A 27263-nucleotide genomic window follows, 5' to 3' on the forward strand; every position below is an offset into this window, starting at 1 on the left:
GGCTCCCCCAGTTAGCTTTGCTCTACGATCCTCTCAGTGCAGGCAGACTCGGTAGGATAGTCTAGGCACGCCAGGGCACCCCGGGCCGGCCGAGAAGGGAACCAGGTGATTGAAGGCGGCGTGAGGAGCTGGTTTCACGTTGTCTGAGCTGGAAAACTGAGTGTCCTCCTGCCGGGGTGTCCTAGTAGGCTGGCCCGCCTAGTAGGTCGACTTCTTGTTGGGAAAAGCATTTGGGAAGCGGGTGGCTTCTGTGGGCTACTCAAGGAGGCGGAGCTGTCAGGTTCATCAGCTCCTCTTTTCCGCAGCCAGCTACCCAGGAACTCCCTCTGGTGCTGCGATGTTCGCCCCGGGATCCTTGCTGCTGTTGTGCCTTCTTGGGCCACCTTTCGGCTTCTTCTTTGCTCTAGGTAAGACATCTCTCCCACCCTCTTCTGCTTCCCCTCCTTTAGCCCCAGCTTAGATCCCACCCCATCATTCCTTAGGCGTGGAACCTGCGCGCCCCTTCAGCGCTCCGAAGGGAAAAGCGCTCTTATCTTAGCTTCTCTTCAAGAGACGTGACCATCCTGTCCCAGTACTCCTTCGGCGCAGTACTCCTCTCATCTCCTGCTGGTCTGGCGGGCTCCTTTTGGGAAGGATTCTACTCTTCTTCTTCGAAAATCTCCTGGGGAGGAATGGGAACCGGTGAAACTAGGCACTAACACAAATGAATAGTAGCTAAGAGGGAGCTCTGGGCCCAGGGTCTGAAGCTTTGGGGCTTGGAAGGCCCCTTGGGGCACACAGCCCTAAGCCATCAAAACTTTGCTAGCATTAGCATCTCGGGCTCCTGACATATGATACTGCCCCCCCCCCCCCCAGAAGCTGGATGTATTGCAAATCGTAGGTCTTTGGGCGAGCCGTATTTGTCTAAATATGAACATTTCCTCCTCCCTGCCGCTCTAGGTACTTTGATATATTTATCTTGCAGCAATATCTTTAGAAGCTTGGTATCCTGCGTTCTGTCTGAAGGAGCCAGGTTTAGGATGTTTTCCACATACAAGGAGCATATTTTGTGCAGACCACTTATGAATGCAAGAGAACCCCCCTCTTAAAAAAAAGCAAAACAAAACAAAAATACGATAATGCACTTTTTTTTATAACATTGTAATCTAGCAAATATAAACGATTTTGCAGACTTCTTTTGATTTCCATCCTCTTTTACCAGTGAGGAAACTGAGGATCCCAGAGGCTAGAAAGGATTTGGCCCGAGACTGTAACCTAGATTTCCATTTATTGCTATTGTTGCTGCACCACAGCTAAGTCGTACTAGGGAGCCCAGCAGATGAAGACTCCTTGGATTTTACAGTGATATAATGCATTTGTAGCACCTTTAAGGGCAATTGGGAATATTAAAAAGTTATTTAACCTTTTATTTTTATTAGCTAAAAGGTTTTCTGATTCAGTGTGGGGACTATTACACCTCTTTAAGACTCAAAGGTAATCTTTCTGCTGCTTTAAGGAGTCCTCTGATAAAAATGTCAGTTTTCTCTGTTTTGTTTTGTTTTTCCCCCCTGGAGTTCAAGGGTACTTTCTGTATTCTAGGCCTGGAATGTGAGGTTGACTGTCACCCGGATAGAGGAATCTGTGAAAAGGACCAGTGTAGGTGAGGAGGAAGGGCCTGAGACTGGGGTGGTTGTTGGGGGATAATACTCAATGTATTGTTAAGATTGAAATAACACTCAAAAGATTTTCTGTTTGGTCATCCCTCTTTCCCTTCCCATCCCCTACATATCCATAATTGAATGAATCTATTGACTTCTCTTACTAAGGAAGGCATGCCTCTGGGTCAAGCTGCCCATGGGACCAGTCTGTACTAGAGCGGTGATATATTTTCATATACGTATATGTGTCTATGTTGTTTCTCTTGATAGCATGTAAGGTTTTGGAGGTCAGGTATTGTTTCATTTTTGTCTTTGTGTTCCCAGCACTTGGCACAGTGCCTAGGAAATAGAGAGCACTTAATAAATGCTTGGTGATTGATTGTTGATTGACAGGTGGATTCACTATTGAAAATTGTCCAGCCCACCTGAGTGGGAGTCCCAGAGCTGCTGCTCTCAAACTCTTCCCTACCCCCTTTCAGGCAACTAGGAATGACATTTTAAGGATTCAAGGCGTGGGCTCCCTGTAGACAAAGAGCTATTAGGTATGCACAAATTTTTCACTTTTTAAAAAATCCTTTTCCCTTTTGGCATTTTGCCTTGGGTTAGACTGGAGAGTTTAAGCTTGAAAGCACTTTTCCCTAGCTCTATCCTACATTGCCTCATTTTGGTGTGGATATAATCCTTGGTTTTCTAAGGCTGTGCCCACAGAATTAAAGCTTGGGTTGGTCTTTTCAAGCTAAATAGTAAGGGCTTCTAGTGGAAGTGTGCACCTGTCCTCTAAGGATCAGCCTAACAGTGTTTTATTTTATTTTATTTTATTTTATTTTATTTTATTTTATTTTATTTTATTTTATTTTAATGGGACAAACTCATCATTGCTGGAGGCAGCACTAACACTGATTTAAATCATTGGATCCTGAAGGATTTAAGTATCCTGAGAATGTGCCTTTTTTCTTTAAAAAGTTTTTCATTGATTTTTTTCCAGTTTTCATTTCTAAACTTATCCTTCTCTTTTCCTCTAGTAATGGAGTTATTTAAAGAAAGAAATACAATTTAGTAAAACTAACCAATATCTTGGCCAAATCTACAATATATGCAGTATTCCACACCCATGGCCCCCCACCTCTGCAAAGGAATTTTCTCTGGGAACAAATTTGATCATTATAATTCCATCTACCTACTTTCAGTTTTTCTTCTTTCTGATCACATTGTTGCAGTCATTATGTAGGTTATTTCCCTGATGCTGGTTACTTCATTCTGCATAAATTCATTATCTTTTTGCCATGCCTATTTAAATCCATCCTTTTTTTGTGGCCAAGAACATTTCATTTGATTAATGCATTATGATATTTTTAGCCATTTCTCAATTAATAGGTTTCTATTTTTCCATCTTTTCTACCAAAAATATTATGTTTATTTCTATGCATATGTAAATGTATTTTTGTCTTTGGCTTTCTAGAGAGTAAAGTCAATGAAAAACTTTTAAAATGATTTTTGGGTCAGTAGGTATGGAGATTTTAGTAACTTTAAAAAAAATCAAAATTTGAGATTGCTTTACAGAACTGTTGGAAAAAGGATGACTCTTTTTGAGGAGAACTATATTTTCCATTTCCTTTTTTATTATTACTTTCAAAATGGAAGTTGTGTTTTTTTTACTTAAAAATTAAAATGGATTAGAGAGAATTGTGATTTGAGAGTCTTAAAGGTAATTCATATATAAGAATAAGTCAGGAGTCAAATAGTAAGATAAGCATGTTTAGATAGTGAATATTAAGAGTACCAAAGAGAGGAGAGGGCAGCTGCCTTTGGACAGACCCAAAACAGGGTACCTAGTTATGAGCAATTGTATTTACCCTCTACTTTCCACCTCCTGGCTGGGACTTGTGCCAATTCTTGGTTTTCTAACCTCAGTATCTCTTGGGATCCCCCTTTACCTTCATCAGTCAGTTAACAGTCATTTATTAATGTGTCAGGCACTGTGCTAAGTAAATGTTATGGTTTTGGATATAAAAATGAGACAGTTTTGACCTCAAGGAGCTTACATTCTACTTGCAACAACAATTAATCATTCTGATTCTCAATATTTTTCACCCATCTAATTTCCTGTGATCTGTTGACCTAGTCTAGTTTTTTTCCTCCTAATTCCTGGGCTGGGTGGAATTTCAGCTTAATTACATCAGGTAATGCTCTTGACTGATTTTGCCACTATCTAAATAACCTCTGGACTTTTGCAGGTGTCGACCTGGTTGGCAGGGACCCCTGTGCAATGAGTGTGTGCCCTTTCCTGGATGTCTACATGGAAGTTGTTCTCTTCCCTGGCAATGTATCTGTGAGGATGGCTGGATTGGGAGCCTCTGTGATATAGGTGTGTGAATATCTACTTGACATTTCTACTTGATAAAAGGCAGCAGCCCTGAGGCCTAGATAGTGATTTAATGGACAAGAACGCCATCTACCGATTCAAATGAGCTAACAGTTTTGTAGGAGGTGACTCACCTCTCTCTCAGTGCACAGAGGCTTTACTGTGCCCAGGAAGGAGTATGCTAGGTATTCTGGGAAAGATAAGAGAAGTACAAGAAACAGTCTCTTTTCCTTGGGGAACTGTTACTATGTTATTGATGAGGAAGATTGCACATAGGGGGGGACAATAGCTCAGTGAAAATCCAAAGTAATGTGCCAGTAGGTGAGGTGCCTCTAAGGGCAAGGAAGGAAAGGGCAGATAGTAGAGATTAGAGCCATCAGAGAAGACTCCAGGAGGAGACAGAGGGGGCTTTTGAGGCATTTTAGGTATATTAGTAGCTTCAGAAAAAGCTTCAGTTAATTCTCCCCCACAAAAAATTCCTCCTCCCTTATATTACTCCCCTCCCACCACTTTTCTTATTCTTCTTCTACTTATCTTTATGGTAAGAGAGGATTTTATACCCCAATGAGTCTGGTTGTTATTCCTTCTCTGAGCCAATTCTGATGGGAGTAAAGTTTAAGTATTGCTCATCACCTCCCTCATCCTCCCCTCCACTGTAATATTTTTCCCCCCTTGTTCTTCTTTAGGTAATATAATTTGTCCCATTTTACCTCTTCCTTCCCTTTTCTCTCAATGCAATCCTCTTTTTCACCCCTTAATTTTTTTTTTGCATATCATCCTAAAACATTTACTTCCACACTCTTTCTCTATGTATACTTATTCTAAATACTATGATAATGATGAATTTTTTAAGAGTTACAATATCATCTTTCCATGTAGGAATATAAATGATTTGACTTTATTGAGTCCCTTAAATTTTCTCTTTTATATTTACCTTTTTATGCTTCTCTTGAACCTTATATTTAGGTATAAAATTTTCTATTTAGATCTGGTCTTTTCATCAGGAATGCTTGGAAACCTTCTATTTTATTAAATGACCATTTTCCTCCTGAAAAAATATAGTCAGTTTTGATGGATGGATGATTCTTGGGTTGTAAAACCAATCTTTTTGCCTTCTGGAATATCATATTCCAAGCATTCTGATCCTTTAATGTGGAAGCTGCTAAATCCTGTGTAATTCTGACTGGCTCCGTAATATTTGAATTGTTTCTTTCTGATTTCTTTTTGCAGTATTTTCTTCTTGGCCTGGGAGCTCTTGAATTTGAGTATAATATTCTGAGGAGTTGACATTTGGGGATTTATTGCAGGCAGTGATCTGTGTATTCTTTCACTTTCTTTTTTGCCCTCTTGTTCAAGACTATCAGGGCAGATTTCTTTGATAATTTCTTATAATATGATGTCTAAGCTTTTTTTTTTGATCATGACTTTCAGATAGTCCAATAATTCTTAAATTGTCTCTTCTGGATCTAGTTTCCAGGTCAGTTGTTTTTTCAATGAGATATTTTGTATTTTCTTCAATTTTTTTCTTTCTTTTCATTTTTCTTTATTGTTTCTTGATGTTTCAAGGAAGTCATTAGCTTCTTTTTGTCTAATTCTAATTTTAAAGAATGATTTTCTTCCATGACTTTTTGAACTTCCTTTTCTATTTGGTCACTTCTATTTTTAATGGAACTCTTTACTTCATTGTATTTTTGTGCCTATTTTTCCATTTGTGGAGATTAAAATTAATATGTGAAATACTCCAAGTATTATATTTAATAAGATTTATTAATAATAACTAACATAAAAAGCTAAAGCAAAAAGCCAACTAGCTAACTCAGCCATACTAGTGGAGAAGAGAGAGGAAGAGAGAGGCAGAGCCTCAGAATTTATACAAATGTGACCATGCAAATGTGGATAAAGGGAAAAGCATTTTAGGTAATACAGAAAGGAATTTTGGGTAATGTAGTTCAAAGTACAAAAATCTCTATAGACATTTAGACCAATTCTGCTTTTCTAGCTGTTCTTTTCTTTTCTTTTCTTTTCTTTTCTTTTCTTTTCTTTTCTTTTCTTTCCTTTTCTTTTCTTTTCTTCCCTTACCTTCCGTCTTGGAGTCAATACTTTGTATTGGCTCCAAGGCAGAAGAGTTGTAAGGGTAGGCAATGGGGGTCAAGTGACTTGCCCAGGGTCACACAGCTGGGAAAAGTGTCTGAGGTCAGATTTTAACCTAGGACCTCCCATCTCTAGGCCTGGCTCTCAATCCACTGAGCTACCCAGCTGCCCCCTGATATTTTCTTTTTGCATTACCTTCATTTCTTTCCCCCATTTTCTTCCACCTTTTCTATTTGACTTTTGAATTCCTTTGAAATCTTTTTTGAGCTCTTCTATTACCTGAGACCAATTCCCATTTTTCTTTGAAATTTTGCATGGGGCTGCTTTGTTTTTACTGTCCCTTTCTGAATCAGTGTCTTGCTCTTCTTTGTCCTCATAAAAGTTTTCTCTGGTTAGGTATTTCTTTTGTTTGTTTATTTTCCCAGATGTTTTTTATTTACTTTGATTTTTATCTTAATGGTACTCTCTGTTCTTGGGGGAGAGGGTGCATTCTCTTAAACTTCAATTTTTCCTTGCTGCTTCCCTTGCTCTAGTTTTGGTTTTCTGCAAGTTTCAGTTCTTCCAAGGTGGTATGACAGCCTGTTGGCTGGGAGTTCTGAAAAGTACTGATCCAGTCTTCCTTAGGGGCTATTGATGGCTTACAGAACTCAGAGCACTGAGGGGTACTTTTTCCTGGAGCTAGGGGCTTCACCACAGGCTTGAACTGGCTAAGTCCCACAGACTCAGTGCCTCTCTATAGGTTTGTGCCAGAAGTTGGGACTTTAAAGGGTGGTGTGGGGTGCTCTGCTATTGGACTAGGTAGGGTTCGGGGGTCTGGAAGTTTGCTTGTGCACAGGTTCAGTACTTGGTGTGGCAGGTGGGAGGCTTGCATTCTTCTGTACGCAGTTTTATTTTCAATTCTTTTACCTTAAGAAATAGACCCTCTCTACTTACCTTTCAAGTTATTTTCCATAGGAAAGTTATTTCGTTCTGTCCCTTATTCCTTTTATGTTTGGTGACTTCAGTATTCATTTTGAGACTCTATTTTAAGGTTAGTTTAAGAGAATTCTTTGAGTGGTTCCTGTTTTTCATGCTGTTAAGCCACCATCTTGGATCTTTTCTCAATTAGAAAAAGCTTCAGGGAAGGCAGAGGTGACTGTATTAGATGTAACTCTCTAGGTAACTAGGTAGGACAGTGGATAGTATTAGATTTGAAATCAGAAAGATCCAAGTTCATATTCCTGCCTCAGACCCTTACTTGAGTCCTTGGCTAGTCATTTATCCTCTGTTTGCCTCAGTTTCCTCAACTGTAAAATAGGGATCATAATAGCATTTTCCTCCTGGAGTTGTAGTGGGGATCAAATGAGATTATATTTGTAAAGAGCTTGGCATGGGGCCTGGCACATAGTACTCACTTAATAAGTGTTTGTTCTTGTTTCTTCTCCCCCTACTTTTACTGCCTGTATGGGTTGGATAAGTCACTCTATCTTTGAAGTGAGAGAGTTGACTGTCAAAGCCTTGGTTAAATGTGACCTTCTCCATGATGTTTTCCCTAATCCATTTGAAATGAACCTTCTTTCCTTGTAACTTTTTAATTCAATCAGGGTATATACTAGGTTCTGTTTTGTATTTTACTTCTGTGTAGATGTATTGCTCCTCCCTCCTCTAATAGACTGTCAGTTTAATGAGGGTATAACTGTGACTGGCTCATCTTTGAATCCCTGCACAACCCTTTTCATATAAGGCATTTAATAAATGAAGTTTGAATTTCAATTTCAATTTCATTTTCCAATCATTTTGTCCTGAATTTTTTTGGAGAAGAGTATTCTTCTTTTAGCCAACCTGAGTCTTAAACATTATCAAACTAATTTGGACTGAGATAATGTCAGAACTTCAGAAAGGCTGCTACAGGGAATCAATCAAAAATTTTTATTATGTACCTACCATGTGCCTGTCTATACATGGGAAGTGGTTAGGCAGTATGAGGCAAGACAAAAAAATAGAGATTAATTAATTAATGTACCTTAGACTCCATAAACCTATTAGTGGATGTTAAATTCTAATATGGGAGTTAATTCCTTTGTCGAAAGACAAGGCAACAAGAGATGCTATTAACATAATCATTCTATGCCACAGTTTTCCTAAAATAAAAAGATTAGAACAGATATTAAAAAAAACTATTTTCTTCCTCTCCTATGTTCTATAAGAGTAGTCAAATAATGCACACACATGTTGCCAGGGCAACCAGGGTCTTCAGAACTCCACTAATATATAAGTTGGCTCATAGTAAACCTATCCAAAGAGTCAGCTGAATTTGTGTGAATGTTGGAGTTAGAAGGGGCCTTTTGAAATCTTGTCAGACATGGAAAGGATATTAGAATCATAGGGAAGGCAAAAGGTCAAGGATTTGTTAAAAGCCTACTTTGTGTTAGTCACTGTGCCAAGCATTTTACAAAAATTATCTCATTTGATCCTCAAAACAATAGTGTGGCATAGATTCTATTATCCTCTTATTATAGTAGAGGAAATTTGAGACAAGCAGAAGTTAAGTGACTTGCCCATCGTCACATAGTTAGTGATTGCTTGAGGCAGGTTTGACTTAAGTTTTCTTGACTCTAAGCTCCCCTGTGTTCTATACATTGGTCTACCTAGCTGCCATAGAGGGTCAGAGCTAGGACAGACCTCAAAATAGTAGAATCATAGCTAGAAAATTAACAATAGCTCCCATTCTGAGAGTGCTTTAAAGTTATCAAAGTATTTTCCTTACAACTCTATAAAGTAGATAGTGAAAGTATTACTATCCTTATTTTACAGATAAGGTAACCAAAGAGGAATAATATGACTTTTGCAAAACATAGAGCCAGTTAGCATGAGAGAAGAGATTAAAACCCAAAATTCTTTCTACTGTACCACAGCTGGAGTACCACTATTGTTTTGAGGATCAAATGAGATAATTTTTGTAAAATGCTTGGAACAGTGATTAATACAGAGTAGTAACACAGTGGAAGGGACCCTAGGAAATAAAATGTATGAGCTGGAGAGAACCTTGGAGATAGTCTAGTCCAGCCCTCTAATTTTGTATATGAAGAAGGAGAAGAGCATGACTAGAACAAAGGTTTCCTGAATTTGGAATCTGGCACACTTTTTATTCATCCATCTGGGTTAAGTGATTGCTTTCCTAATGCTGGATTCTAGACCAGGGGAATAAGGAAAGGCTTCATGCAGAAATAAGATGGTACCTGAGCTGCTTCTTGAAGGAGAAGAGAGATTTTTTGAGGCAGAATTGAGGAGAGAGGTATAGAGGATTTCCACTGTAAAGGCAGAAGATGGAGTACCACGTGTGAAGACCATCATTCTTCTTTTCTTATGAATTTGATGGTTTAGTAAATCATAGACTTTACTTGGCACAGGTAGATTACACTGGGCTTGGAGTCAGAAAGACTTGAACTCAAATCTGGCCTCAGACACTATCTGTGTGAATCTGCTTATCTCAGTTTCCTCTTCTGTAAAATGAACTAGAGAAGGAAATGGCAAACCACTCCAATATCTCTGCTTAGAAAATCTCAAATGAGATTTGAAAATTGATATGATTGAACAACAACAAATCAAAGGATCAAAGATACAGAATTGGAAGTGATCTTAGAAACCATCAAGTCCAAATCATTTCATAAATGAGGAAACCGAAATCAGCAAGTTGGAATGATTTGTCCCAGCTACCATCACTACTAAGTATTTGATGCAGAACTTAAACCTTGGTCATCCTGACTCTAATGTCAGGATGATATCCAATGCTATACCTCAAATACAGCTTTTAATAAAGTTTCCCATAAGGATGAAGAATAGTTCTTGTCAAGATGATTATTTTAGAGCTGGTCTAAGATTCTTTAATTATTCTACCATTAATGAGTTCCTTTGGATATGTCAGTTCAAAAATGCACTGTACTCTGAATCACTCAGATATTTACAGCATGAAAATAGCAGCTGAAGTTGGTGGACTAGATTAAGTTGCCATGGTTCTATGGGAGTTAAATTAAAATTCTGTTAAAGGTCTGTATATGCAATTAATATCCATTTCCGTGAGGACATGTTGTTGATGACCACATCAGCAAATATTTCCTAAATAACATTTTTACAATAAAACAATTGCAGAGTGTTTTTTTTTCCTTTTTCTTCCCCTCTACTGGGGAGAGAGGGGGTGAACTTAAGGTGGTCTCTGTGATACCTTCCCACTCTGGGGTTCTATGAGTCTAAGACACTAGGACTATGAATCTAAATATTTCCATGTTGAGAAGAGTATGATGGGAAAAAAAAGATCTAGTTTGGTGTCAGGAGATTGGGGTTCAAATCCTAGTTCTGTGACCTGGGGCAAGTCTAGCTTGGGTAAGTCATCCATAAAATGAATGGATTGGACTAGATGATATGTGATTATTTCTAACTCTAAATCTTTTGATTTGTGATTCTAGTACACATACACAAAACCTATCCATTTGATTTGATATGATATGTGATGATAATTTGAATCAAACATTTGTTTTATAAATAGTTGACTAGCCCAATTCACCTTGTCAGTTTATTCATAGGGTAAATTAGCCTGGGACTCTCATAAGTAGCACTAAATATACAAGAGAATCTTTTGTTCTCTATACTTTTCAGACAGTTGTTCAAATATAAACACATTGTAGACTAATTTTGTCCAAGATTTGACCGCTCCCATTCTGCTCTTTCTAAAATACATCTCATGGTACCTCATACCACCTCTTCATCATATTTCCAAGTAGGTGCCTTCTCTGCTCACTCTCCCCCTGAGCTTCTTAGCTCCCTTTTATCTAATGTCTTTTCCTAGAAGAGTGTAAGCCTGTTGAGGTCAAGGATTCTTTTGTACTTACATTTTTCCCCAGTGCTTAGCACAGTGACTGACACATAATAAGCACTTAATAAATGCTCTTTCTATCTGTCTGTCTGTCTATCTATCTATCTATCTAGCCTTAGACACTTACTAGCTGGGTGGGCCTGGGAAAGTCATTTAACTCTGTTTGCCTAGCCATTGCCCTTCTGTCTTAGAGTTGTTACTAAAACAAAAAGTAAGTTGTTTTTTTTTTTTTTAGATGCTAGAGATCTATTTTGTGCTGTATTTATTTTTCATCCTGATGAATGGGTAGCTGTTCTCCGAATCATCTAGTTTAGCTATGTCTCATGTTCAGCTCACTTTCTCACTGACAGCTTCTTGCTGTTTGAAGAGGTAATATTGCTCATAATCTTCCATTCTACTCCCTTGTGATGTTTTGCAAATGAGCTCGTACTCTAAATTCACATTGCTCTTGGTTACCACATCCCACTGCTCCATGAGGAGATTAAGTGTCTATCACTGTTAAAGTGTTTTGGGAGTTCTTTCTCCCTCCTTATGGTAGCAACCAATTTTTGCATCAATTAAACTTCTTTTGGAAATGTTAATAAATCAGAGTTCTTTCCTTTGATCCGCTTCCCAGTTTTCAAAGGCAGGTCACTTGCTGTAGTCACACATCTCACACATCTCACTTTTATCCTTCTTTCTATTTTAATATTATTTTGCTATTTACTTTGACCTTTATTCCAACGAGTAGATAATCTGGCAACACAGAGCCAGCTGATTCTGCAGTGACTTCTATATCTGTAGGTAGCTGTTTCTTGTCTGTTAAAATATAGTTTATTGACTTTAAGGAACTGTTTGACTGGGTAGAGCAAAACGAAACCTTGAAGGCTTTCCTCTAAGTGCTAGAACTGTACAAGATTAGAAGACAGACGTGACAACAGAGATTACTCTATTCAGCAGTGTGCTGAGTATAGCTATCAAGTGAAGTGTCAGACACAGGGAGCTATTTATTTGCCAAAGGTGTTCACCAGCTTGGTGGAAGAAATTTTGTGCAAAGTCCAAATGAAAGAAGGATTTCCTATTCATGCCAAGGCTTCCAAATGACCCTGTTCCCAGCTGACCTTGTGCTACTTGAGTTGAGCCTAAGAACATGATAAACTTTCTTTAATGAAACACACACCAATGTCATCTATGATAGAAAGAGGCTTGTAGCCCAGACTGTGACATGCAGTCAATAGGTAGCCTGCCAATTTGGCCCATCAATATGCATTTCAGGAACTGCAGATGGATAATGAATAATGAAATGAGCCAAGAATTGAGCAGGAAGAAGTCAGACTAGATTTCATTTGGGAAATTGCACAGCATTGTGAATAGGTCCAAGATGCTCCATGGCTTACAAATCCATATCTTTAACACTAATATGTACTCTTCTTTGGGTGACCCCAGGAACAACACAGAGATATATGCATTGGTTTTAGTATGTTATCAACTAAGAATTGTACTCAAGAAATTGTGCAACATATCATCAAAGAGATATATAACTAGAAAGGGGAGAGCATCTGTCCATTCAGCAAGAGTGAGGGACTGATAGTCTGTATACCCCAATGGTAATCACAGAAAATTGAGGGACCTAGAGAGTGACTCCCAACAAATTGATCAGACCCAACTATGGAAGTGTTATGGGAGATGAGGCTGTGCACAGAATGGGCAGGCATGAGTGGATCACAGGATCAAATATCATCAATTTAGAGCTAGAAAGGATTTCAAATCTGACCTCCTAATTTTACAGATGAGGAAGTGTGGGACAGAGAGCTTAAGTGATGTACCTAAGAGATGAGAGGTAATAAGTGCCTAACTTGGGAACTGAACCTAGGTCTCTTCATGCCATCATTCTCTACATTACTCCGTGCTACATCTGGGTCATGATTTTGCTATTTATGGGGTTACCTAAAATATGGAAGTAGTATACACAAGGACTTCATAAAACAGTCTCTGTAAGGTAAAATTTAACATAAAGGTCTTACTTAGATTCCATCCAGGGACATTAATAACTAATGTTCTAAGGATCTTTTTAGAAGAAAATTTTTCTGCAAAAGATGATCCCACAGCATGCTTCAGAGTTATAGAATCACAAAATTTTAGAGTTAGAAGGGACCTTAGGGACTATCCAATGCTTGGCACAATACCTGGCATGTAATGGGTACACAAAAGCTTGTTGATTGATTTATTAATAGACTATCTATTCTAACCCATGCCCCCAAAAAACAAGCCTCAAAATATTTTTATTACAACATGCATAAATAATTATTCAACCTTTGCTTTTATACTTTTACAAGTCTCTAGGGAAATTCATAATAATGTATGGCTATCACACTAGAAAAATGCATATTGGGGTGAGTCAATAGATTAAGAGCCAGGCCTAGAGATGGGAGATCCTGGGTTAAAATCTGGCCTCAGACACTTCCTATCCATATAACTCTGGCCAAGTCACTTACCCTCATTGGCTAGCCCTTATCATTCTTCTGCTTGAAACTAATATACAGTATTGATTCTAAGATGGAAGATTAAAAAGAAAAAAAGAAAAATGCACATTAATTGAGAAAGAACCTACTATCTTCTCAGGCAGATTATTTCATAATAATATATGGATATCATGCTTGAAAATGCATATTATTTGAGGAAGAACCTGTTACCTTCTCAGACAAAATATTCCATTTTTGAATATCTTTAATTATTAAGAAGTTTTTTGAATAATCAAAACTAATATTTTGTTTCTTTGCAACTGCTACCAATTTACTTTACCAATTTATCTTCTTCAGACAACAGAGCAAGTTTAATCCCTCTTCCCCATCATGGTCTTTCAAATACTTCAAGATAGTGATCCTGTCATCATTGAGTCTTCTCTTATCCAGGCTAAACATCACCCCACTCCCACCCTGCCCCAGTTCCTTCAGTTGGTTTTCCTGTGACATATAGGCTCTTGTCATCCTGATGACTCTTCTGTGGAGACTCTAACTTATCAATGCCCTTTCTAAAATGTGGTGCGTAGGACTGAAAACAATATGGCAAATGAGGTCTGACCAAGCCAAAGTATGATGGGACTATCATCTCTCTATTTCTAGAAGCTATCCCTCTTTTAATTTAGCCCAAGATTGTTGTTCATTCGTCTTCAGTCACATCTGACACTTCATGATACCATTTTTTTTGGCAGAAATACTGGAGTGGTTTGCTATTTCCATCTCTAGATCATTTTACAGATGAGGAAACTTAGGCAAAAAGGGTTAAATGATTCATGTAGGGTCATAGAGCTGGTAAAGGTCTGAATCCAGATTTGAACTAAGGAAGATGAGTCTTCCTGACTTCCAGCACTCTATCCACTGTGCCACTTTGGATGCCTTAGTTCAAAGTTGCATGAAGTTTTTCTTGCTGGCCATAGCATAATGTTGACTCATATTGAACCTGTAATCCACTAAAATTCCCAGATCTTCTTTTAGATGAATTTCTATTTAGCCATGTCTTCCCTGTTTTGTATTTAGGAAATTGATTTCTTGAACTCAAATGTGGTGCTACATTTTTCCACACTAAACTTCATCTTATTAGATGCAACCCATTTTTCTATCTTACTGAAATTTTTTCATATTCATCCGGTATATAAGCTATGACATCTTTAAATCAGATGTGTCATCAATGTCTTTTTCCAAGTCATTGACAAACATATTAAAGGCTCAAATGCCATGGGGCATTTTACAGCTTACATACCTTTCATACCTTATACATTGTCATGGAACCATTAATGATGACCCTTTGAGACTGGTAGGTCAAACTATCCTGAATATATCTAGTTTTCACTATCACATTTATAATTTGACTGCTATGTGTTAGACATCATTCTAAGTATTAGAAATCCAAACACAAAAATCTCTGCCCTCAGAGAGCTTATATTTTACCAGTGGCATCAATATGTGTTTATATGAATGTTCAAAATAGATGCAAGGTGGGGAAGCTAGGTAGCTCAATGGTTGGGAGCCAGGCCTAGAGACAGGAGGTCCTGGGTTCAAATCTGACCTCAGTCACTTCCCAGCTATGTGACCTTGGGCAAGTCACTTGACCCCCATTGCCTATAAAATAAAAATTAAAACAACAACAACAAAAAAAGAAACACAAAACTTAAAAAAATAGATGCAAGGTAATTTGGGAAGGCAGATATTAGCATCTGGGAAGACCAGGAAAGATCTCATGTTATACTTGAACTGTGCTTTAAAGGAAATTAGGCATTCAAAAAGATAGAGGTGAGGAGAGAGTTCATTCTAGTCAAGGGAACACCCAACACCAAGGCATGGAGATTGGAGGTGGAAGGTCATGTATGAAGAACAGCAGGAAGGCCAGTATGGCTGGACCATAGAGTTCATAAGGGAAATAGGGTAGTAAGCTTGGGAACAACTATGTTGAATCCCAGTGGTGAAAGCCAGTATATGCCAGATAAGTATGTATTGATGTAGAACAATAGGAGGGTCATTGGAGTTTCTTGAGTTGGTGTATGACCAATCAGAGCTTTAGGAATCTCATTTTAGCAGATTTGTGATGAAAATTAAGCTGATGAGGATTTGATGAGGTCATTGAAATAATGTAGCAAGAGAAGAGAGGAAAGCTCAAGACAAAGTTTTGGTGTATATTCACAATTACAAGGTGGGAAATGGTTGGTGATCCATCCAATGGAGAAGATTTAGAAAGGATAGTTAGACATATAGGAGGCAAACTAAGAGAGAATGGTATCACTAAAAAAAATCTAAAATACAAAAACAGAGACGAGACTTAAGAGAAGTTAGAAATGTAGGAGGCAAACCAAAAGAATGGTGTCAAAAAAGAAAATGTATAAGAAAGAATGATTAACAGTTTGAAATAATGCTGCAGAAAGATCAAGAAGGATGAGAATTGAAAATAGGATACCAGATTTGGCAAGTAAGAGATAATTAGTAACTGGGAAGAGTGATGAGATTGTAAGCCAGTTTCAAGGTTTTTATAAAATGAATGAAGAGAGAAATGGGGTTGTGGAATGAGTGTAAGCAGCTTTTTCCAGAAGTTTGACTGTGAAATCAAAGACATAGACAATAATCTGAAGGAATTTTATGGTCCTAAGGAGGAGTTGTCTATGGAGGAACCTTGGGCATATTTCCAAGTTGCAGGGAAGGCGCCTGTAGATGGAGAGTGGTGGAAGGTTGGAGAAAGAAAGGATTATTATGGGGGCAATCTGCTGGAGATAGGTAAGGGGATGGGAACAAGAATATATAATGATTCTCTGAGACTGGAATAAAGGAGAAAAGAGTGGGAAATCCCAATCATTTTCAAATGAAGAGTAGAGTAGAAGAATGAGTTCACTTTGAATGGTTTATGTTTGTTAGGAGAGATCCTCTGTTGAGAAGATGAGGGGTAGAATGATGTGAGAGGCTTGAGAAAAGAAGAAAAGGTTTGAAACAGTAGCTGTAGAGACTGTGATAGAGATCAGTTAGGGAAATGGAAGGGTTGCTACCCTTGCTACACTGAGAGCTCAATTGAGATAGGAATCACATAAATTAGATAAAACTATTAAAACACATTGGCTTAGCTATCCACAACAGAAAATATACTTGGATAGAGAATACTTGTTATCCAGATTGGTGACACTGCTAAGACATCAAAATACTTTTTATTTCTGAGAATTATACTTCAGGTATGACATTTTAAGTCCATATTCTGGGTATCAACTTGCATGAAAAGAAGATTCAGGGCTATCCTATATAATGTTTGTTACATGACTAAATCATATTACATAGGATTATAGAATCTTAGAGTTGGAAAGGAACTTGTAGGCCATTTATTCCAACTTGTATCTGAGTAGGAATCTCCTTTACATTTTCCTTGGCAAGTGGTCATCCAGCCTCTGCTCCAAGACCTCTATTAATGGAAAACTCATTAACAATTGAACTAAATCCTTCCATTTTCAGAAAACTCATTGTTAGCAAATTGTTCCTTACTTTGAGCCATAATCAGCCTCTTAGCAGCTTCTCCTTATTACTCCTATTTCTATTGTCCAGAGCCAAGCAGAATGTGAGATCCCTTATTCATATGATAGCCCATCAAATAAATACAAAAATCATTCCCCTCTCCCACCTTATCATCTCTTCTACAGGCTAAACATTTTTAGTTCTTTTAAATAGTTAATTATTCAATCAACAAACATTTAATTGCCTACTATGAGCCAGACATTTGGCTAGGTCTTGGGGCTAATCATACAAAAATGACTCTAACTCCATGGCTGTAAGAAAGGCTGTAATGTATTCACAGCATGAATTAGGTGTCCAGATTAACATAAAAGGAATCATCAGGTAAAAGTATAACCTAAAAAAAGGAGATGGGTTGGTTATCTAATGAGAGTCAAGGCTGGCAGAGACCCAACTGTTACATAGCACTGCTATCAATGAAATCCTTAAAGCAAAACAAAACAAAACAAAACAAAACAAAGGGATTTCTTCATCATTATAAGTAAGTCCTATATTGAGGATTTATGAAAAGACTTGGGGCAAAAATTGCACAGGATGAGATGGTATGACTAGATTTCTATCTGCTCATGTGGAGGGAGTTCCTTGATGGTTAAAGATTAATTGAATTATTCATGAAATAATATTAAATGTATGTAACTGTTTGAACAAACAGAAATTTAGGATAATGAAGATAGGGAAGATGGTCAAGAGTTCATTAGACCCCGTTGAGGGTTTAGTGTTTTTTAGGAAACTAGTCTCAAACTGGATTTAGATCAAATTTCTACCTATAGAGGCATATTTCTTTCTCTCTCCTCTCTCTCTCTCTCTCTCTCCCTTCTCTCTCTCCATCTATCTATCTAGGCATATCTGTCTTATCTTTATCTCTGCCTATCTCTGTTTATCTTTCTATCTAGGTGTATCCTTTTGTCTATCTCTGTCTCTCATTCTTCTATTTATCTCTCTGTTTAATGAGGCATACCTATCTGTCTATATTTCCGTTTAGATATCTGTATCTGTTTATCAATTATCTCTTTCTATTAATTTATCTCTCTGTCTTTTTGTCTATCTATCTGTCTATCTGTCTCTGTTTATTACACAGAGTGCCTGGGATTGGGCAAAGAAACACTTTTACAAACTTGCTTTGATTCATCCATGGATGCTTGAAAAATACACAGGAGATGTTTGCCAGACACTTGAATATTGTGGACATTGCCAAAGTGTGGCACTATACTGCCTGTCGCCCCTAAAGTAATAGATGTATTGGATTTCATTATTTACCCTGTTTTTTATTATTTTATTAATTCTGGGTATATTATAGACCTGTTACTTATTTCATAACTGCTTATCATTTCTGCTTCAACTGATAGCCTTGGACCTCTAGGTGTCAGAGTGAATGGTGTTGGGCTTGGAGTCAGGAAGACTCATTTTCTCAAATTCAAATCCAGTCTCAGACACTTGCTATCTTTGTGACCTTGGTTAAGTCATTTAGTGCTGTTTGCTTCAGTTTCTTCATCTGTAAAATGAACTGGAGAAGGAAATGGCAAACCACTCCAGTATCTTTGCCAAGAAAATCACAAATGGAGTTATGAAAAGTTAGACAAAGTTAAAATGACTGAATAACAGCAACCAACATTAAGAAGGATTAGTAAAGGAAAAAAAATACAGACTGAGAAGATAAAACAATTTTTATTCTATGAAATTATTCCAGAAGGTTACTTTGGGTTAACTACTTGGGACTGTATGGAACAAGTTATTTGAATAAACTGAAAATATACACATTTTTCTCAAGGTCCTCCAATTTAAACCACTGTAACTTTTAGAAGGAACCTTTGGTTGTTTGGTAAACAAGTTGCTCCACTTCCCATCATTGCTGCACGTTCACCCTATAACTGGCCTGATTTGATGACTCTCCATTTTACTTCCACAGGGGGTAATCCACAACTAGACAACACAAAACAAGGGGATTAACTGACCATAAACAGAACCTTGGATACTTGAATCTGAAGGGCTGATTCCCACAGAGAAAATAGTCATTATATTTTCTTGTATTGAGCCAGTCTCTGCTACAGGAGACCATTTCTTATGAAAGGCATGCAATTACTCAACCTGCCATTCAACTGTGCCTTTATTGATCAATTTGCTTCTTCTCTGAGAAATAAATGGTTGTAGAAAGATGTAATAATGGAAGTGTGGCACTATACTACCTGGTAAACTAGCTTTCCTTTTGGTGGCAGGACTTGCAGAGAGAAATTAAACCAACAGACAAAACTTGTTACACTGAGAGAGCTGATTCCTTTATACTTGCTCCTCAGCTATTGGTGTTGCACCTTCACTTCCTATTTTACTTGACTGTATAATATGTTTTGCATTGATCTTTCTTGGTACATGTGGTTTCTGCCCCACCCTCCTTGATTTTAAAAACAATGCCAGTTCCTTGAGGACAGAGACTTTTATTTTTGTCCTATTTTTGTACCCCTAGCTGTTAGCATGCTGCTTAACAAATGCTTGTTGAATGAATATCTTTTAGGGTCCTTTTATTTGCAGGTATATTGTTCTTGTTACAGAGTTATAGATACTCAGCCTAACTGACATAGAGTTTCCTCTTCTGACCCACCCTGCTTCTTATCTTGAATTCCTACCCTTTCTTTCTCCTGTTTCTCCTTCAAGTTCTTCTTAAATAGGGCTCCCAGACTCCTAACCCTCCTACAGATATGAAGAATTGAATTTATTTTTGAAGTTTTTATCTTATTTTTGTGAATACCTTTTGTTGTTGCATCCTACTTATTTGCCATATATCCCTCCCTGCCTCCAACCTGGTGAGTCATTCCTTGTAACAAAGATTAATAAAAAATCAACTAGTAAATTAATTTTAAAAATTAATAGGAGAAAACTAATTTTAAAAAATCAGTTCAGCAAAAGGAATATATCAACTGCCTCTGAGAGAATGGGCAATATTGCTTATCCATAATCCCATCTCTTGAATGCAAGGGGGTCTTGTATTTTTCCCAATTTGCTAGGGTCAAACTTGTTCATTATAATTGTCGTTGTTGTTATTTTTGTCATATCTGACTCGTGATCCCATTTGGGATTTTCTTGGCAAAGATACCAGAGTGGGTTACCATTTCCTTTTCTGGTGGATTAAGACAAAGAGAGGTTAAGTGACTTGTCCAGAGTCACATAACTAGGAAAATCCAAGGTCAAATTTGAACCCAGATCTTCCTGATTTGGGTCCAATACTCTATCTACTATGCTGTCTAGTTGCAATACTTATAATTATACTACATTCATTCATTTGTGTGTGGGCCCACATGCACATACATGCTTTCCATTTATATTATTGTCATTGTATATAGTATTTCTTTTTTGTTTTAGACCCATAGCTTCTGTCTTAGAATAAATACTGAGTATTGGCACCAAGGCAGAAGAGTGGAAAGGGTAGACAATGGGGGTCAAGTGACTTACCCAGGGTCACACAGCTAGGAAGTGTCTGAGGTCAGATTTGTATCCAATGCCTCCTATCTCTAGACCACTCTCTGAGCCACCTAGCTGTTTCCATGTATATTGTTTCTTAATTTTATTTCCATCTAAATCAACTTGTATCTTCGCATGCTTTTCTGAATTCTTTATGTTGTTTCCTTATGATTTAGTGATATTCTATTACATTCATGCACCCACAATTTATTTAACCATTCCCAAGTTGTTTTCCAAGATGAGTGATCCAATTCTCAACATTCTCGATAGTATATTGGAGGCCCTGTCTCTCTGCAGCTCTTCCCTCTAACACTGACTCTCAGTCAATCAATAAACATTTATTAAGTGCCTACTAGGTACCATGCGATTCTTTATATCTTTTGAACATTGCCTCTTATCTATGTTGTCTTGTGCATTTCTCTTAGTGATTTGGAGTAATCCTGTGTGTGATTGTCAATAGTTTGCTATTCTTTTTTTTTTTTTTTAAGGACTGTGTATATTCTTTAATCATTTCATTATTAGGGAATGGCTAAATTGACTTCTATATGTTTAGCTAATTTTTCTCTTTCATTCACGTTAGCTTCTCTTATCAGTTCAATCATTCTGACTGCTATGTTGGCTCAATACACACTCCTTCCTTTAACATACCTAGAAGCAAGTTTTTACCACCATTCTTCCCATGAGCTCTTGCACTGGGCCATTTCTTAATTGTGAAGCATAATTGGCAGCTCTGTGATATACTGTAGCCTTGGGCAAAATCCATTTCCCCTTTCCCTGCATTCTCAGACTCTTGTTGGGAACAATAAATTTAAATTCTATGAAAAATATGATGGTAGGGTTGAGAGAAACCCAGATATTATTTAGTTCAGTCTTCTCATTTTACACATGAAGAAAACAAAGAAAAGAAGTGACTTTCCTCAGATTGCTTAGTCAATTCATAGCAGAGTTGGAATCAGAACCAAGGAGATGCATTCAAGGAATGTCAGACCTTAGAGTTTATATAGTTCAACTCTTATTCTATATGGGAGGAACCTGAGACCCAGATAAGAGAAGCAACTTGTCCAAAATTATAACATTGTAAGTATTAGTGCCAGGATTCAAGTGAAAGTCTTCTGGTCCAGGGGCCTTTCCATCCCACAATGCTGAATTTCTCATTTCTTTTATTATGTTCATTGATCAAATGTTTCTATATGGTAGGCTAGCTTATTGGTACTTTTGTGGGAGTAGGGGATAGGAAATTTGGGCTAAGTTTGTGATTTCATTGGTTCTATCAATTATTGTGGGCCTAGAGGATTGTGGAGGGGGGCAAAATAACTTTTATGGAGACACAGGTCAAGTTTTGAGAAGCCAGTGAGCCTTTTGGTCTGAGGTACCAATGAGGCAGAGAGAGCAGCTAGAGTATGAGGTCCCTAGACATTTTGAGAGAATACAGGAAAGGAAAAAGGAAAAGGCAAGGAAATTCAAAAGAAAAAAGTATTAGAAAAAGAAAAATTAGAAAAAGAAAAAGAAAAAAGTCCAATCCTTCCTCATAATCTTTTTCCTAACATGAAGGAAAGAGAGAACTTGGATTGGTAAGAAGGAAAGGGGCATGGCCTTCCAAACTACAATATTTTGAAAGTGGTGTGGAGACTATTTTGACTGGGTTAGAGGGTGGGACGATTTTATTGATCTGTTTGTCAAAAGTCTTTCCTGAGATACATATTTGTAGTCTTCTTTGCTACAGGTAGAAATTCTGGCCCCTATGAATAATTATCTGATAGATTGATTTATACTTGGTTTGGTTTCCCCACTCACTCTTATGCTCTAGCTTCTACTGTTTTTCCTTTAGGACTAGAGTCTTCCACATAAGCCCTACATTTATATATCTCTGTTTATGCTCCCAGACCACTGTCTCCTTGTTATGAGGCTTTTTCCTGAAACTGTCACAACACAAACCAGAAAGCCATTGTTTTGGATAAGCCTTAGTAAAGAATAAAGCACTTGGGCAAAGGACAGAGGAATGACCTGGAGTGGGGGAGGCTCCACAATAAATGACTAGCTATTCTGCATGTGTAGAAATGAACAGCAAGATGGTGAAGAGAGTCTTTGGGTGGGAGGATTTGCTCTTTGAGGGGGATAATAATAATTGTGTTGAATGTATTCTTTTAGATCTCCAGTTGTGTGCTGCCAAGCCCTGCCCCAAGAATGGGACATGCATTGGTTCTGAGGAAGGTGGTTCCAGCTGCTCTTGTGCCTCAGGCTCTTCAGGAAGAAACTGTCATTTTAAGGAAGGACCTTGTGTTATTAATGGGTAAACCTTCACTTCCCATGATATAGGATTGTCTTTCTTTTGTATGTGAATTTCATTTCTCATTCCAGAAGGATCCTTTCAGACCAAACCTATCTGAGATGGAAATTTCTGTTCTTTAGGACAATATTCTGTCTGGATCCTTTTCCTTCCTTTCCTGGAATAGCATAGACAGGGTCAAAGGGTATTTAGAGTCAGAAAATCATAGAATGCCAGAACTTCAAGGGAGTTAATCATAGAACACAGAACATGAGGTTAAAAGGTATTTTGGAATGTCATAGTTTAAAAGGAACTTAGAATATAGATATTATGGATTAAACATAACAAAACAAACAAAATACATAACAAAATTTATAAACATCAAACAAAAAATACAAACAAGATCATAGAACATGGAATGTCAAATCAGGAAAAGGTCTTAGGATTAAAGAACATAGAATATCAGAGCCTTAGGACCATAGAATATAGAATGTAAAAGCTAGAAGGGGCCTTAGAACTATAGAACATCAGCCAGAGCTAAAAGGGGATTTAGAGCAGTGGTTTTTAACTTGGGGTCAACAAATCTCCAAATTACATATATATGTGTATATAGATACACACACACACACGCGTACACACACACACACACACACACATATATATATATATATATTTTTTTTTTTTAAATTTTAAAAATATCCTTATCTTCTGTCTTAGAATCAATTCCATGTATTGATTCTAAAGCGGAAAGAGTGGTAAGGGCCAGGCAATGGGGGTTAAATGACTTGCCCAGCGTCACACAGCTGGGAAGTATCTGAGACCGTATTTGAACCCAGAACCTTCCTTCTCTAGACCTGGCTCTCAATCCATTGAGCCACTTAGCTGTTGTCCCCTCTCTCCCTGACCCCCAACCGTATATAGATTTTAACCTGGATGGGAAAAAAGGTTACACCTTCATCCATAGAATTGGTTTTCTTTGTAAGCCTTTGTATGTTATATTGTACGTTTAAAAACCTGCATTTCCTCATAGAGGGACAGCTAGGTGGTACAGTGCTTCCAGGCCTAGAGTAAGGAGAACCTGGGTTCAAATCTGGCCTCAGACACTTCCTAGCTGTATGACCCTGGGCAAGTTACCCTGTTTTCCTAGCCTTTGCCCTTCAGGCTTAGAGTTGATACTGAGATGGAAGGCTAGGGTTTTTTTAAGGCATCTATAGGCTTTATCAAGGTGCCAGAGAGGTTCATAGCACACAAAATGGTTAAGAACTCCTGCTTTAGAGACTAGAACATAGGTTATTACAGAAAGAAGGGGCTTAGAATCACGAATCATAAACTCTTAGTTTATCATAGAACATAGAATGTTAGACTGGAGTTGGCCTCAGGATTTGGACTTTTTGAGATAATCATAGAATGTTACATTTTAGAGCTAGAAGGAATCTTAGAGATCATCTAGTTGAACCCCTTTGTTTTACAGATGAGAAACTTGAGATCCAAGAAGAGAAATGATTTGTCAAAGATCACATTGCTAGTTAGTAGAAAGCAGGTGCTAGAATTCAAATATCCTGACTCCAAGTCCACTGTTCTTTCCACTACACAATGCTGCTGAGTGACATCAAATTTCCTTAGGAAAATAAAACAAAAACCAGGTGCATCTTGTCTTGCTATGGGCACAGCCCAAGGTAATTTGAAATTAATATTCTTGAGATGCTTTGAAGTTCTGATGTGGATGAATAGAAATAAATTGGGGCCAGTGAACCAAGCCACAGCTCTCAGTTATTTGCATAATATTGCGAAGGTAATGACAGTTAAACAACACTGAGCTGCCATTTAAAATATAATAAATGGGTTTCATAGAATATAATATTGCTAGACTTGTTAGTGCCGTGAATGGGGTAAGACTAGTAATTTTTTTAAAAATCCTTTAATTTCTAGGTAGTAGTGTGCCAGAGAGAAAGGGATAAATTGTAGGGGATAAGTTGTGCTCAGAGGCTGCTAGGTGATAGAGTGTATAGAGTCTGGAGTCAGAAAGATCTGAGTTCAGATTTAGCCTCGGTCACTTATTATCTGTGTGACCCTGGGCAAGTCACTTAACTCTGTTTGCCTTCATTTCCTCATATGCAGGATAAACCGGAGAAGGAAATAGCAAATTACTTTAGCATCTTTGCCAAGAAAACCCCAAAATGGAGTCCTGTAAAGTCAGATATAGCTGAAATGACTGAACAACAGCAGTTGACATCTACTTCTAAATATACAAGAGTGAGATTTGGGATTGGAGCTCAGGTGGATGACTTGGGCTAGATATGCAGATTGGGAGTCAAGTTTATAGGGATAACTGAATATATAGGAACTGAACTGAATACAAGATCACCAAGTGAGATAATTTACAGAGAAAAGAGAAGAGTTTCCAGCATAGGACCTCAAGGGACATCCAACAGTTGGTCAGCATGATCTGGATCAGTGGTTCCCAAACTTTTTTGGCCTACCGCCCCTTTTCCAGAAAAAAAATATTGCTTAGCCTTCTGGAGATTAATTTTTTAAAATTTTAATAGCAATTAATAGGAAAGATAAATGCAACTGTGGCCATCACCACTCTCCTGGATTGCTGCAGCACCCACCAGGGGGCGGTGGCGCCCACTTTGGGAATCACTGATCTGGAGGAAGACTCAGCAAAGGAGATTAAGAAGCAACAGAGAAGAATAATGAACATGATAATAATAAATAATAAAAGAAGGGTAGGTAGGATAAAAGCAGGAGAGAACAATGTCTAAAAAACCCTGAAATGGAGAATGTCCAGGAGGATATTTATAGGGGTAAGAATTTTTTAAAAGGTTATATAGGTCAATTAAGGTATCTTTGGCAACTCTGCAGAAATTAGTTGCAGTTGAATGATGAAATAAGAAGATGGATTGAGATGGGTTTATAAGAGAGAGGGAGGAGAGGAAGAGGAATCATCAGATGTGGATGAGTCTTTTGAGTTTAGATAAGAAAGGGAGAATAGATATAGACCAATAACAAATGAAACTGGTCAGATCAACTGAGGTTTTTACTTTTGTTTTTAAGGATGAGGGAGGTCTTAGAGTCACCCTCCCTTTTTGTTGATGGAACTGAGGGAGTAAAAGTGACTTATTCAAAGTTAGGCAGCTTATCAGCAATGTAAACAAGACCAGAACTCAGGTCTCTTGACTCTTAGCCCAGGACTTCTATAGAGCATACTGCCTTTAGGCATGTAGGGTTGTAAGGGTTTAATAAAATTAGAACCTTGTATTCCTCTTCCACCCAAAAGATCTCTTCAAACTTGTTAACTCTACTAATAGCAACTTTTGGAATGGCCAAACAATTATTATTGCATGCAAATGACTTGGGGTTTTGGCCAGTGGGGAAAAGAAGAGCTCCCTGGTGAAGGTGATTTTGATAGTCATGAAAAAGGTGTTAGTGTGCCTTCCCCTTCTCTTCTTTGCAGACTGGAATTGGGACATTGCTTACATTGTCAAACTTGGGCGATGGGATGGTTAGTTTTGCTGAATTGCTTTTTTTCTTTTCTAATACAAGGGAAGGCTCATTGGATTGAGGAGGGAGATAGATTTATTTGGATATAAAGGTGATGTAAAGGCAAAAGATATCAATAAAATTCTTTTTTAAGTAAGGAAAGGAAAAATAGAGATTATATGAAATAAAAAAGAAACTTGGTCTTTCATGTTCTATCCCTGAAAAAGGAGCATGAATGCAATTTAAATTCTCCCACAGCTTTATTCCTGAACCCTAGAGCTAACACTTAAAATACATTTATAAAAAGTCATATTTGAAAATGTTCCTTATTGCCCTTACATGGTACTTCCTAGGCAGATGTCGGTCTTGCTCATCTCTCATTTCCATCTCTGTTTCTAGGTGAATAATTTCATGAGCAAACTGATGGTATTAACAGAAGGAGTTTAGGAGGCAAGATCAGTGGTCCTGAGATGGACATCACCTTTTCTTTCCCCCTGCATATTCTGCAGCCAGTACAGAAAAGCACAGAAAATAGGGCCTTTCCTCTTGGCACTGACCTTTCACCTGGGCCCACAACCCTATCTTTAAATAGTGAGCAAGTACAAGGGAGAAAACTGAAACAAAGAAAGGGAGGTGGGAAATGGACTTCTTTGCAGAAGGAACATCAAATAGGACAGTTTGCTTAGAATGCATGTGAAAGGGAATAGTTTTAATCTGCCTGGAAAGCTATGCTAGAGACAGAATGGGAAGGGCTACAAACTAGGGACTTTTTTATTCTAAGGCTATGGGGACCCATTGGAATTTCTTGATGACTGGAGTTTTGTGGTCAGCCTTGGGCTTTGGGAATACCAATTTGGTATTCTTGTGCAGGATGGATTGGGAAAAGGGGAATTTGGATGGAGGGGAAAAAAGTAGAAAGCTATTTCAGTAGTCATGGTAAAAGGTGTTGAGAATTGAACTTTTCTGAGTCTCTCTTTCCTCATTTGTAACATGAAGGAGTTGGACTATGTGGTATCTGAGATTCTGCTGGAATACTGACATATCTTGAGGATGTCAAGTCAATAAAGGTTGACAATAGGAAAAAGTCTATTCTAACTGTGCTTCCTCC

General features: G+C 37.9%; 1 protein-coding gene across 1 annotated transcript in view; it reads left to right on the forward strand.

Annotated features, from left to right (window-relative positions):
- Positions 1 to 337: 337 nt before the first annotated feature.
- Positions 338 to 27263, forward strand: part of DLK1 (delta like non-canonical Notch ligand 1) — a 32302-nt gene continuing 5376 nt past the window's right edge. Inside the window, exons 1-4 of the mRNA XM_044661877.1 lie at positions 338 to 407; positions 1579 to 1639; positions 3872 to 4002; positions 22555 to 22696. Coding sequence (XP_044517812.1) covers positions 338 to 407; positions 1579 to 1639; positions 3872 to 4002; positions 22555 to 22696 — 404 coding nt within the window. The remainder of the gene's footprint in view (positions 408 to 1578; positions 1640 to 3871; positions 4003 to 22554; positions 22697 to 27263) is intronic.

Source organism: Gracilinanus agilis, chromosome 2, assembly GCF_016433145.1.
Source record: "Gracilinanus agilis isolate LMUSP501 chromosome 2, AgileGrace, whole genome shotgun sequence".
NCBI classification, from domain to species: Eukaryota; Metazoa; Chordata; class Mammalia; order Didelphimorphia; family Didelphidae; genus Gracilinanus; species Gracilinanus agilis.